This window comes from Vanessa tameamea, chromosome 13, assembly GCF_037043105.1.
Source record: "Vanessa tameamea isolate UH-Manoa-2023 chromosome 13, ilVanTame1 primary haplotype, whole genome shotgun sequence".
NCBI lineage: Eukaryota > Metazoa > Arthropoda > Insecta > Lepidoptera > Nymphalidae > Vanessa > Vanessa tameamea.
In genome coordinates, this window is record NC_087321.1 from 10,155,270 (window position 1) to 10,169,707 (window position 14,438).

Consider the following 14,438-nt stretch of genomic DNA (forward strand, 5'->3'; position numbering starts at 1 on the left):
ATAGCTCTCCGTGACCAATACGATGAACGGCGATATTATCGATAGTGTCGCTAGCTATCCGTAAGCAATACTATTGATAACAGGGATACTATCGATACTATCGATGGTTTTAGACTATCGATAGTCATTGAATGAATTTTGAGAAAAGAACAATTACGATAAGACCAATACTATTGATAACGGCGATACTATCGATACTATCGCTAGCTATCTATGAGCAATAAGTACAATAATAAGTAAAAATAATAAATCGATAGTACAAAACCATCGATAGTTTAGGTTAAAAGTAATGGTTTTTGCTATACTATCGATAGTATCAACAATATTGCTCATGAGGAGTTATCGATACTATTCGATACTATCGCTTACACTTAACTATCAATAGACTATCGATTGTCTATCGATATTCAACACTAATTGTAACATCTTATCGATTTGGTTTCTATCTTTTAGATGTATATAGAATAAGCGTAGTTGGTACAGAATGAGATGTATCGTTGTCGTTATCAATAAGGATATTTTTAGTTGTTTAGGTAAGATTGCGTCCTGTCCTACCTCTTACCTAGTAGCACTAATCTTATCTTAGATATTATTCTTGTAATAATCTTCCAAAAAATGTATTTCCGTCATTTCAATTTAATATTTGACTAAATTATTTCACTTTAATAATTGATCGAATTCAAGCTATGCATTATTAATATTCTAAACCACGAAAGGAAAGTAACGATCCTTTTTTTTCTATATGCTACGAAAAATACTGAATACCTTCTGATTTTTAGTGGTTTAAAAATGTTGAATCCTCAAATCCTCCCAAACAAAAATATTAATATTGCAGTATTCTAATTTGAAGGTACTTTATCATTTTTAATAAATAAATCATCAATATATATTTGTGGTGTAATTTCGTTGTTACTTTTTACAGCGGGAAATAAAGAATTCAATTTATAATTCTAAATGTATTGACTTTTATTAAAGAATCCAACATTAGAATATAATTCACAATATAAATGCCTTTTAGTAAATGCTAAATTACTTAAAAACGTGGTCTTATTAATTTCCGATATTTTTAACAAATTACATTTATTGTAAACATTTTAGTAATTTTATATACTAATTAAAAATATTATTCCACAAAATTGTATTAAATACTATAATACAATGAATTACAAGTGAACCAAATATATTTTTTCAACATTCATAGATATAAGAACTCACATAAACTTATATAAATTGCTTTAAAAAAAAAGAAAGATAAAATTAATTTTTGGTTGAATATACATTAAAATTTATGACTTATGCTAATTTTTACATTAGTTAACAACAATGCACGCTTCACCATACTATCCTACTTTAAACTGGCACTATTTATCACAGGATTAATTTTAATGTCATTAGGCAAACATGTGATTATACAGTCATATATTTCTCAGTTGATATCTTTTTTTTTTGCTTAATTTTATCTGTTTGTCAATCAAATATTACGCAACAATTAATAGTTTAATATCATTCATAATATTCAATCCACTCCCGTTATCCTTAGTGCTCTTTTGAAGGGAAAATTATATTTAATAACATTCTTTAGTAAAATAGAATAAATATCAAAACAGCAATAGTGAGATTAAAATTTTTCGTATCAAATTGAATGATTTTGGATACGCTATATTAGATTTAATGCGAATTTATTAAATACTCAAAAAACAAGGCAAACATTTTCCTGCGTGTATATTTACTAATGGTCATTGCGATCAGTTGAACGATACAGATGTGTATGTGTACTGCAGCGCCATCTAGCGGCGAAATACAAACTATAAATACATGAATTTTTTATGTGCCAACTGTCAATGTAATTAGCCAACAGCGTCGAAGTATATTAATCTCAAACATACATATACTATCATTTTTCGTACATAAAATAGCTGCCCGACTTCGTCCGGGTGATATTTCACCAGGAGAGTTCTATTAACATTCCAATCACGGCGCCACCTACCGGGTTCAATTTAAACCATCCAGAGACACACTCAAAAATTTGCATCAAAATTCCATTTGTTTAGGAGGAGTTCAGTTACATACAAACATATACTAGATTTGTGAATATACGACACATATAATGTACGAAACTGTTTAGGCACTGGAGACTGAATATGTTAAATTAAAATGTTATTTTATCCAAACAATAAAAGTAATAAAATTATAAAACAGTATTAAGAAACTGGGAAGACATGTTATATTAATAGAAAATGTTAATATTTAACAAATAATAGATATCATCATTTAAATGCTAATATTAAAAAATATAATATTAATGAAAAGTTATTTTACATGTTCATTACATTAGGTAAGTAAAGACAAAATTAATATTACAGATTATAATCTTGTGATGTAAATAATGTACTAACAATGTCAATAAATATTATAACCGTAAACCGTAACAGACTAACACACACATTATGCATTGGATAATATGTACATTCATATGAAGTGTTAAAATGTTTTTATAAGAAATTAATTACAAATTATTAAAAAGGATGTTTATCTCTTCAGTAGACACAAAAAATCGAAACGATAAAATGAAGTATGTTAGAAAGAAACATTTAGAAATGAACTAAATTATACGATTTGGAATAGTAAGATGATTTCATAAATTTTAAAGCCACGGTTACACTAGGGAACAATGAGAGCAACATGCTATGGGACCTGCAACTAGGTGGAATGTCACCGAGATGACTGTATGCTACACTAGTCAGTATTCAAAAAAAATGTCGCTCGAGGAGATTGCTTAGATGCTGTGTACATAATTGTTTCAGGAGTGATGAAACGTACGTAATTATGAAACATAGAAGCACGTTGCGTACACGTTTACTCTCGGTGAGAATTAACGGGACAATGACGCGGGACACAAGCGCTCGCACTCGGAGCGGAAGCAAGCAACATGTTTTGCGTCATGTAAAAAGCTGTGGGATATTATTCTAAGTTGCAGTATCATGTTGCGGGACAAAATTTTCCCTAGTGTATTCGACACTTTATTGAGATGGTAATAACGTTTGAATCAAATAAGAGCGACACGTGTGAGAGAGACAAAGCTATGTTTCGGCTACTGGTTGTTGGAGTTATTCTCATTACAGGCCGATATAAGAAGATGGGCACTGACTACACGGCTTTGTCTCTTTCTAAAGATTGATCTATATTTTGGAGTTGTTGCTCCATATCTCTTTGGATGATCCAAATATATTTCCTGTCAAAATACTGTCAATTTTATAGCAATCGTTATAAATCAGTTTGTATTTATCAAGCATAATATACCATATTTATTATTAATGTATATTGTCATGAACATTTGGACAATATTTTATATAATACAGAACAACAATCAAAAGTATTTCAGACAATATTGTTTTAAATATTAAAAAAAATCTATGTATATATTTTGATTTTTATATGGGTATTTCTACTAGCTTTTATTTTAATTGCAATATTTATTAGTTTGTTTAGGTCAAATTCAGAACCTACTTCTTCTTATTCTATGGCATTAAAATTTTACATTTTTGTTCAGTTTCGATGACAATACTTACAATAGCATAGACACCGAATTTTTTATATACAAGTTTGTTTAAAAAAACCTTTTTACTATCCGTTTATTAATATCAATTGAATCGCTGACCTCGAAGCAAAGCAAAGGAGTGGTTAACCGGCTCTACAATACTTGAGTTGATAGTCGCGCACCGATTTATCTCTGTCTACCATTGGTTATTTGTCATTTAAAGGAAGAAGACAACGTACTGCGTAACTTTACTACCCACATACGACTTTTATAGGGGAAATAATTCAATACGTATTAAACTAATTATAATAAAGTTTATGATGCTCAATATTATTTCAGCATGTATTTTAAACGACAGTGGAATTCACAATCGTATACTACAACGATCAACAGACACGACGAAAACACGAGGGCAGCCGACTCGAGCGCTTGAAGCTAAACACGTCCGCTACATGGGCACGTCGGCCACGTACTCCACGGACAGCAGCAGGTCGAGCAGGTCGTGCGGCTGCAGCCAGCGCCACGGCAGCGGCTCGCGGCAGGCGCGGCGCGCGCGCGACACGCCGCACAGCGCGCACAGCGCGCACACGAAGCACAGCGCCGCCAGCAGCTGGAACGCGCACTTCAGCGGCTCCCTGCCGCGCCCCATGGATTAGCACACTACGTTACGTAGAGTTTCGTGCGATGCCGCAGGGTTGTCACATTTATTTATTCTTTGTTATACCTAGTCTGTCCCGTATTCGTTTATCGCTAGTCCACGTGTGTCGGGTACCGATACCGGGAATCTAATGTGTGTTTTTATTATAGATTAAAATATAAAATATCTAAAAAATAGTAAAATCAACTACATGGCACGATCAGCTCGATTCATAAATTTAGATTTTTACACCCCTGACCGGCGCGTCCCAAGCGAGTTTTTGTCAGCTTGGGCTCGAGGTCGCCACATAGTCGACCTGTCTAGACGAGTCCGTTGGCATACAGGTATTTTTTCTTTACTCTGTGGTGTTAGTGACTTGTTCCATTTGACTGAACCAATAGTCTAAGGTCGGCCTTATTATATATTATATATTTTTAGAGAATTAATATATTGAAACGTTTTTAAGCCCAATATAAGTAAAATTTAAAACTCTAATGCGAATATAAGTAAAATTAAAAATTCTAATGTGATGCAACGTTTCTTAACAAGTTAAAGTTCTAAAGCAAAACTGATTTGTACCAATTGCAATTGCTCTAACATTATCATATTGTCCAAAATGGACAATTTTTATATGTTTTTCCAACAAAAAATAAATAAATAAGAAAATATTATTATTGATGACTAGATTTTCTCTTTGGCTTTACCAAATGCGACAATATGGAGATCCTGATATTTTTAAATAATTTAATATGTGCTAAGACATACCAAAAATATCTCCCGAGACCGCGATGTGGAATGAGCCGTGATGTACAGTCGGTGCAAGGTATATCAGCCTGGGTGGACACGGAGGATTGCTCTGTAATAAAGAAATATTATTATTATCATTTACGAAGTAATTATAAACGTTTTTTTTATGTTAAATATTGTGTTTATTGTTAGAACTATATAAAACGATCACAACAACTAACCGACCTGGACATAGTGACAAAAAAATCCTAGTCATATATACTAATATTATAAATGCGAAAGTAACTGTCTTTCTGTCTGTTGCTCTCTCTCAGCTAAGTCACTGAACCCAATTTAATGAAATTGTTAATGAAGCAAGCTTGAACTCCAAGGAAGCACATAGGCTTCTTTTTTCTAATCTAAACACTGACGACCAATCCCTAAAACGCGAGCGAAGCTGCGGGCGACAACTTCAAGTGAGAAATCTTTTGACACAATCTCCAGATCCATATCTAAAACTAATCCTGAATTCTAACGAAACAAATACTAGACGCTACAAGTTTACGTATAATTAATATAATATTTAAGATATTTCCATCACCAAATCTCAAAAACTACATCATTTAAAAATACAGATAATTTTTTGTAAAAAATACATTACAATATACACTACGATAAAACCCTAATTATTAAACGGTACAGTACATTTACAGTATATTTTTTTAACACCAACTCTACATTAAGTTGATATATATTTTATACACGCTACAAAATTACCACTTTCAGTCTGAATTCCCACCGAGTTCTCCATCCTATCTCCCTGACCTGCGCACGTGCCTTCTAGTGTATCGAGCTTGGCTGTTAGACTATCCACAACCGTCTTCAAATACCGATTATCCTCATTCCCTTCGTCTACATATCGCTTCAGCCTGTTTAAATTAATTTCATATTTGTCGAATTCGATTTGCATTTCCTTTGTCGTATAGTGCGCGTGTTTCAATTCCTTTTCCAATTTAGTAATATATTTATTTAATCTGTCGCACTCAACGCACTTGTGACATTCAATGCAAAGTGGATCGTTATTGTTATTAACATAAGGTTGAATTTCAATTGCATCCGTCTGTGTACCGAAATTCATCACCTCTATGTCTTTGAACACTTCTAATAATTGACAACTTGTGTTTGTCATTTTGTCTTGTGTCTCGATATTTTTATATTGTTTCTTATGTATATAGACATAAGACTCACTTAACGGAAAATCTATTGTTTGACAAGACGATGTATTGAATGAAACGTCATAATTTATTCGACATTTAATGTTATCATCGTTTGAACAAATATCGTCTTTATTATACGAATAACATTCTCTTTCATCAGTTTGCGTTGTACTATTCCTTAACGGATTATAATCGTCATAAGTTTCACGTTTACAAATACAAATATCATCCTTTTTATCTAGTGAATAAAGTTCATTTTCTGTTTGGGTGGCAGCTGTTATAAGGGAGTTGTCGTGTTCAGATTGCTTATCAGAAGGCTGGGTAGAGTTGAGATCGTTGAGATTATGTCTGGACATGTTACAGAAACTTAATCGTATTTCATCGAAGAGGGACATATTCGTAACCCGACCCTGGTCTTCTCGGAGAGCCTTTACAAAGGATTCTTCATCCAGCAGACGGCCTTCTAAACAGTTGCCGAGCGATTGCGTACAAAGCATTAGTATAAAATTAAGCGATATTAAGCTTCATTATATACGAATAAGGTTTGTTGTTGTATATGGAAAATGTTAAATAGCAGAAATACAATTATAATTATACTTTTAAAGGAAACATAGATTTATGTTGAATAGTAAGATATTTACGGGGTGATAAAAATGGGGGATTATTTGTCATAATAATAAGCATCTTAATTTATTCATTAAACGAAAATAAGCGTTACTTAAAAATATTAAAATAAAATAGATAAAGACATTAATGTGTCTTAATCATTATTTACCTTGTGTAAATCTGCTATCAGCGTTAAGAGTGTCCAGCGCCGTTAGCATCTGGTCCTCCGTGTAGCTGACGTCGATAGAGCGATCCAAGCGCAAGTGTGTTTGATTGGATTTATTCAGCATATCTTTTAGTTCCATTTCGAGAAGATCCTGAAAATATTAATAAAGAATATTTTGAAAATACATATTTTGCGTTTAGTATTTAAATAAAAAATTTAAAACTATTTTGAATTTTGCATTAAAATATTTTTTATAAACAATTGTGCACATCTCTTGTCGTATCTACCCAGTCGGGCTTAAAAAAAAAAACTAAGAAATACTTTGAATATAATTGTAAGACTCAAGGCACAATCTAAAAACCGACAACTGTGCGTCTGACGAGAGCTAAGCTTGCCTGTTCCACGGGGACCCGTGCCTAAATGGTGTTACCATACATACATATAATGCCAATTATAAAAAAAAAAATATCAATGCAAATCTGTACGTAACTTTTAGAAATATACATATTCAAAATCATTGTAGTATTACAAAATCAATCTATTCTAACATCATTAATCGTAAGACAAAGTGAAATATTACTAGTACTATTTATTTAATTCTATACGTTATTCATAATATTCAATGCCGTATCTAGATCGGGTTATATTATAAAATATTCACGCTTAGTACATCCATGTCATAAGCAAAGCAATCCGAGTAATCCTCGCGCAATTTAAAGTTAATTATATGATATAAATATAATGTATAGCAATCACGAATTTAAGAAGCTACAAAGTTTTTTTTTTTTTTTGAACAATGACTTTTTTTTTAAATTGGATTATTAGTTCCGGGGATTAAGTCCTCCATACACATATACAACGAATTTCTTTATTATATAAGTGTATATTATTGATACTTTTGTGTGTTCAGTTGAACTGTTATAAAATTTGTGTCTTTATTAAAGTAATGTGATTCGTATGAGATAAAGATTCTTTAACCAGACATTTATATAACACCTGTTTTTAAATAATGTTTCGTCCATATAACTAGGCAAAGAAGTTAAAATATGCTTGTGAATATCATAGCATGATAATTACCAATTTGTATGTATCTCTCTACATACAAAATAAAATATTTATCATATTTTTACTGAAGACTCTCTAATATCTGTGTAGTAATGAAATTATACATTTCCTAGAAAATTGCATGTATTTCAAACTAATGAGATAAATATTAAAATGCTAGGAATAAAAGTAAATAACTTTGACCTTGAATTGAGTTGACATAAGAGTTTTATCATTGTAGGAAATTACTGAATGAGTTTTTAAATAATAATAATTTAATTAATATCTATAAAAATTTAATAATTAATTTTAATAATTATTATTTTAAAATGTAATGTAAGTTGTTTCAATTTTGTTCGATTTAAGTGGAAAATATGAAGTGTAAGTGGAATGATTAAGATATATATTTGGACTAACTTTTTCTTTTATTATGTGTTGTATAAACTCGTCTTGGTCCTGCAGACGAGCCGTTAGGTGAGCATGCTCCGTTCTTAGTGTTTCATTTTCTACTAATAGCGTGGACTGCCGAGACGCGTACATGTCGTTGATACGATGACATTCTTCTTTAGATTTAGATAACAATTCTTGGAGGGTCTGTTTCTATAAACAAAAACATTGAAAATTAGTTATCATATCATGCAACTTACCGTTCCGTGTAGAAGTAATATACATAATAATACACTAAATTCAACAATACATTGTTTTTTTTTATCCCAAATTCAGCTATTTAAATCAACAAAATTCATTTCGGAGTAATATTCAACAGGTACTTAAACTTCAAAGTTATATTTAAGTTTATTTTAAAACGTCAATGAGTAACTGTAATGAAAAACAAAAAATAACCAATAAGTCCCAAGCGACCGTCAAGTTTTACAGACGTAACTTTGCCGACAAGGATGTCCTAATGGCATGGCCACACCAGCGGCAGACAGTATAGAGCGCGCGACTCGCCTCGGTCTCCAGCAGCGCGAGCCGCTCGGCCAGCCCGCGCGCGGCGCGGCGCGCGGCGTCCAGGTCGCGGCGCGCGTCGCCCAGCGCGCGCTCGGCGCCGCACAGCCGCTCGCACGCCTCCTCGTAGTCGCGCCGCACCGCGCCCAGCGCCGACGACTCGTCGCGTAGCCTTGTCGGTACATTCACCGTGGTTTTCAATTCGATTACATTATGATATCGAGGTCCTCGACTAAAAGAGTTTGGAAGTTCGAAGTGTTTACACCTTGTCGATTGATTGTCGTTTGTCCTGCTGGATTGAGTGTGGCAATACTTTGAATCCATACTCTTTTTATGGCACAGGTAAGCGAACAGACAAATAAGCCACCTGTTAGTTAGTGGTCACCCATCCCGTAGACATTGGCCCCGTAGAAGAAATTACCCATTCCTTACATCTCCTATTCGCCATCCGACCTCGGGTACTGAGATGTTATATCCCTCGTGCCTGTAGTTACACTGCCAGTGTTACTTACAACTAACCCTTCAAACAGGAGCACAGTAATACTTAGTATTGCTGTTTGGCAGTAGAATGTAGAGTGAGTGGTTCTACAACTAAAAATTATGATATATGACTGTTATGTCTAATTTTAATGACTATAATTCCTGTTCAATACAAAGTATTTTTTAGTTTTTAATCAAAGACATTAGGATGATCTCATTGACAATCACTACGTTTTAACTAGATAGACATATTTCTAACAATGATAAAGGCTAGAAGAATACATGGCTCTAGAACGTACATATTGAGGTGTGCCCTCAGCGTATCCCGCTCCGCGCTGAGCGCCGCCAGCGCCTCCTCGTGGTGGCGGTCCGAGTACTCGAGTTGCGTGCGCAGCTGGTGAGCCAGGTGGGACTTCTCGCGCAACTCGCATTGCAACTCTTCTAGCAATTGGAATCCTGACGACAAAATTATTATAAGTATAAGCTTGGATTATTTAATGCATTATTACTATGAGTGACGCTCGTTTACAAGATATCTTAGTGTGCGTAAGACAATAAAAATAAAGGCAGCAAAAAAATACAAATAAGATTATATATGTAATAATTGAATAATAATTTAACAGCTTGTAATGTCCCACCGAGCTAGCCTCAATAAAATGTTGCTCCAATACGATTTGGTGGATAAACGTGTGGAAGATTTTCGTCTCGATGACTTCCTGCGCCGACAAGAAAATTTCGTAGTGCTTGCCTGAGTTTGAACCCGCAATCTTCGACTAAGATTCTACCGACATATTTTAGTCAATTTTATTCAAACAGTCTCGCATTGAAACATAAATTTAAGACATTTATTCGTTACAACAATAATTAGAAAAAAAATATCGTCGTGGTATAGACCTTAACCCGGAAGTAATCTGTACTGATATTATAAATGCGGAAGTAACTCTGTCTGTTGCGCTTTCAGGGTTAAACTAGTGAATCGATTAGGTTGAAATTTGGTCCGAAGTTAGAACTGACAGACTACTTTTTTAACCTTTTGAGGGGTAATGTCAGGGGATAAAAGGAAGTTCTTAAAAAAATTTCGTCTTAAATTAAATTTTAAGTGTGTAAAGCCGCAGGTTCAGGTAGTTTTACATAAACTCGTACCTACTACTTTCAAACAGTTTTTATGGATCTAATTAAAGTTAGCCATATGGATACTTATTTAGCCTTAGTTTACTTAGTACACAACCTTACTTTGACATTTTAAAAATTAAAGAATTGAGTATTGATAAATTCGATTTAAAAATCATTGAACACCAGAATTTTGATAGCCAAATATTAATATGATCAATGATTAACTTCGAACTAAAAAGATCAAATATCTCACCATTTTGTCCAACAGTTATTAAACTTCTCAGATACCTCCAAAAAACACATTGAAAAAGTAACAAATTATAAACAAAAATTAAAAATACGATAAACGAAATAAAATTGTACAGAAAAACGAACATTTTGCTGTGAAATTAAACAAAAACTAGAACAAGACTGCCTTTATCAGATACAGTTCAGATAATCATTAACATATTGTAGCAGAAATAAAAGCAAATATTTACACAAGCTTCATGTGACAGAATGAATGCAGAAATGTTTGTACAATTTTAGTTTTATTGAGTATAAAAATAATTTATCTGTTTTACACTTTAAGAGTTATGCTTGTATTAATTGTCGTATATCATTTAACATGATTATTTTTTTTATATTTATGACAATGGAGTAATAACATTGTGTTTAATAGTATAATATATTGATTTGTAATTATATATTGTATAACATGAAATACACGCTTGCAAAGCACAGCAACATATATAATTTCTAAATAGTATAAATGTAAGTCGCTTCTCACTGTCTGTACGCATAGATCTTTTGAACTATGCAACAGATTTTAATGCGGTTTACATTAATGAACAAAGCAATTTAAGAGAAAGGTTTATATGATAATTCGAGAATTCCAACTTTCCTAGTCGGAAAAAAAATATTCACGTCTTTTGTTTAATCTAAAAGTTTCAGTTTCCATACATATATGGCCCTTCGCTCCGGACTACAATGTGGCTCCACCAGAATTCACGGAGCTAGAGATTGAGATGGAGCTTGAATGACTGAGTAACAGATCTACTGCGCCTAGTCCGGACGGGGTTCCTGGGTGAATTTCTTTTTCAGCACCTCAACGAGGTAAGATTATGACTTGGAGTCACTGAGTAACGTACATTAAACTTCACGCTGACTCAGGTGCTTACGGGATATCGGTGCGTTGGTAAACCGGTCTAGGAGGGTTATCTGTACCCCAAGAATTTCCCTAAATAGTGATGGTCCGCATAGGCCTCAATATAAAGAAGTTGTATAGATTTATTAGTAAATGATGGATCACATTTTCTAAGTTTATCTTTATTTTATTTCATTCATCTGATTTTCAAAGACTATTTACAAAGATGTTCCGATTAGTCGGCGACTATTCGACAAAGAGTGTCGACTAACTGGTTTCTTTTATTATATGTATTTCATGATAAAAATTATATAGTAGAAATTACTTTACTTTATAAGTCTAGTTACATTCATTTGATAAAAAAAAAAAAAAATACATAGACAAAACTTTATTTTTAATATGATGAAATTTTTATGATCTTAAGCTCATTCACTTTAATGAAAGATAATACTTTATTTTTTACACATAAACATCGCTCTGACCTGTGCACAGCAAAAGTGAAGAGGCCGAAAAGTCGGCCGACTAGTCTATGTTGTACAACCGACTAATCTCTAACTAATACATCTTACTTAGAAATTTATAATAATTCAATTTAATTTTCTTTTCTTTTCGACTGTACTAAAAAAAAAACGGACAATTTGCTCATTGTACTATACATACTTCTTATGTTTCGATAGTTAAACGTTTTGATATAAAGTCAATCTGGGTACTTGGACATTTTGCTACTTAAACTTATTGATCTCTAGTGACCAGCCCCGGATTCGCAGAGGTGCAATGCTGATACTAAAGATACCTACTACCGAATGTCTTACAACATTCATAGTTTTTTAGTCATTAGAAAATACAAACCGCTATGTCCCTCCGTTTTAATTTGTAATTTTAAAGATCTAAGCATACACAGGGACAGCAGCGATAAGCGACTTTGTTTTATACTATGTGATGATAAGCCATTTAGGACTATGGTTTTCTATCATATTTCATTAACAGAAATCTCTAGATATTTTAAAAACAATTTATCACTAAATAACAATATTTTTTATGTAATATAAATAACATTATACCAATACATAATATAAATATACACCATATAACTTTATGTATATACTAACGGGACGAAAGCCATAAGAATGACATCATCATTATCAATCATATATATTTTATTTGAAGTGTACTTAGTACTTACCATCTGTAGATATGCCGGAATCAGAATCATGTGGGCCCTGTTCACTCTTCAGATTGAAACTGTGGAGATTAGAAAAAACATTGGTTATTTGATTTGTAAAGCAACACCAGTACTGATTGTGGTGTAGTATAAGCATATTATCAGGGAGTTTGGAAATGGAGCCAATTGATTGACTGAAGACCAAACTGACCATTACTTATATGTATGTATATATTTATGGTATAAGTTAGCAGACGAGCATATAGGCCACCTGATGGTAAGTGGTTACCACGGCCCATACAAGACAGACAATGGAGCTGTAAGAAATATTAACCTTGGGAACTAAGTTGTTATGTCCCTTGTGCCCTTAGTTACACTGGCTCACTCAGTCTTCAATCTAGAACACAACAATACTAAATATTGTTGTTTGGCAGTTGAATTTCTGATAAGTGGGTGGTATATACCCAGACGGGCTTGTACAAAGCTTTACCACCAAGCAAGTAAGTTAGATATTTCATATACCTTTGGTATTCTACCAATTGTTCACCAATTAATGACATTAGTCGTGATAAAAAGTATTAATGAATAATATACTTTTAAAAGGAACTGAATATTTAATTTGAGCTTAAAAATACAAAGTTTTAAGTTATATAAAATTTGTTGATAGAATTATATTAGTACCTCTCGTCCAAGTCAACTTTGACTTTTTGGTTTTCGCTATACTTGTTCAGTGTTGATGCCAGCATTGAAACTGTTATCTCAGGATTGCTCTGATCCGGGTCCAATAGAGATCGGAGATAACTATACTCAGCTCTATGTAAAGAATTTAATTATTTTCTTTCACTCTATAAATTAATTATTTTAATATCTTTATATGTTTGAATAAGAATATTGTGATAGTAAACATTTTAGACACTATGAAGTTTTTATTTTTATTATAGTAAGTACGTATTTTTGGGTTGTAAATCAAATAAAATATTATTATAAAATAATTAAACAAGAACTTTAATATATTTTTAAAAATGTGGATATAAATATAGTATTACAGTAGTAAAATATAATATTAAAAATAAATTAATAATTACTTACTTATTTGTTTTGACAAAAGGCGCGAATTTGTCAATTAAATCATCAACCCGTAAAGTATTAGTACTATTGGCACCGCAATAATGAAAGATCTGTAGGGCCGTGACGATATATTCTAAAAATGAAAATAAACCATGCAAGTCAGTAATGAGGAAGTATACCAACGCATAGTCACAATAATAAACATTTAAAATTACACTCACCGTCCGTGCTTCGATCACCGTCAAGACTCATTTTTTTGCCGAACTTCAGACTATAATATTTACAATAATATTAATTATTTTAATCTGGAAATTGTCACGCTTGTACGTTAGAAGTCAATTGTTTATATTTCATTAGCCTAAATAAATTCGTTACGCTACAACGAAGTACAAAAATAGTTTTGTAATAAAAACGGTTTAACGTAAGTAGTGCTGTGCAAGCTAGTATGACAAGTCCTACTTTAGTGATCGATATCGATAAAATTAAGTGAGAGACTCTGCTACTTTCCTTCGTTTCAAAATTTAAATTATTATCATAAAATTACCATCTTAGACCAATAAAAACATTTTTAATAACATTTTTATAAAATATTTTTTTCATTTTGTTT

At 32.5% G+C, this 14,438-nt stretch overlaps 1 protein-coding gene across 1 annotated transcript; it reads right to left on the reverse strand.

Moving 5' to 3' along the window:
• Positions 1-2,526: 2,526 nt before the first annotated feature.
• LOC113393752 (uncharacterized) lies at positions 2,527-14,271 on the reverse strand. Its single transcript, XM_064216776.1, has 11 exons — positions 14,053-14,271; positions 13,853-13,964; positions 13,445-13,576; positions 12,785-12,843; positions 9,662-9,818; positions 8,886-9,054; positions 8,352-8,534; positions 6,894-7,041; positions 5,679-6,581; positions 4,941-5,031; positions 2,527-4,173 (listed from the first exon to the last, which is right to left on the reverse strand). The coding sequence occupies exons 1-11, from the start codon at positions 14,081-14,083 to the stop codon at positions 3,987-3,989; spliced, it is 2,172 nt and encodes a 723-aa protein (XP_064072846.1). The 5' UTR covers positions 14,084-14,271; the 3' UTR covers positions 2,527-3,986.
• Positions 14,272-14,438: the final 167 nt, after the last annotated feature.

Bases quoted from the DNA above. Each gene is read 5' to 3' on its own strand.
- LOC113393752 (XM_064216776.1), bottom strand. From the start codon at position 14,083: ATGAGTCTTGACGGTGATCGAAGCACGGACG. The intron at 5,032-5,678 runs GTAATTTTGTAG...TCTTTATTACAG, and splicing joins GGGAATTCAGACTGAAAGTG to AGCAATCCTCCGTGTCCACC. The intron at 4,174-4,940 runs GTATGTCTTAGC...GGGGCGCGGCAG, and splicing joins GGTCTCGGGAGATATTTTTG to GGAGCCGCTGAAGTGCGCGT.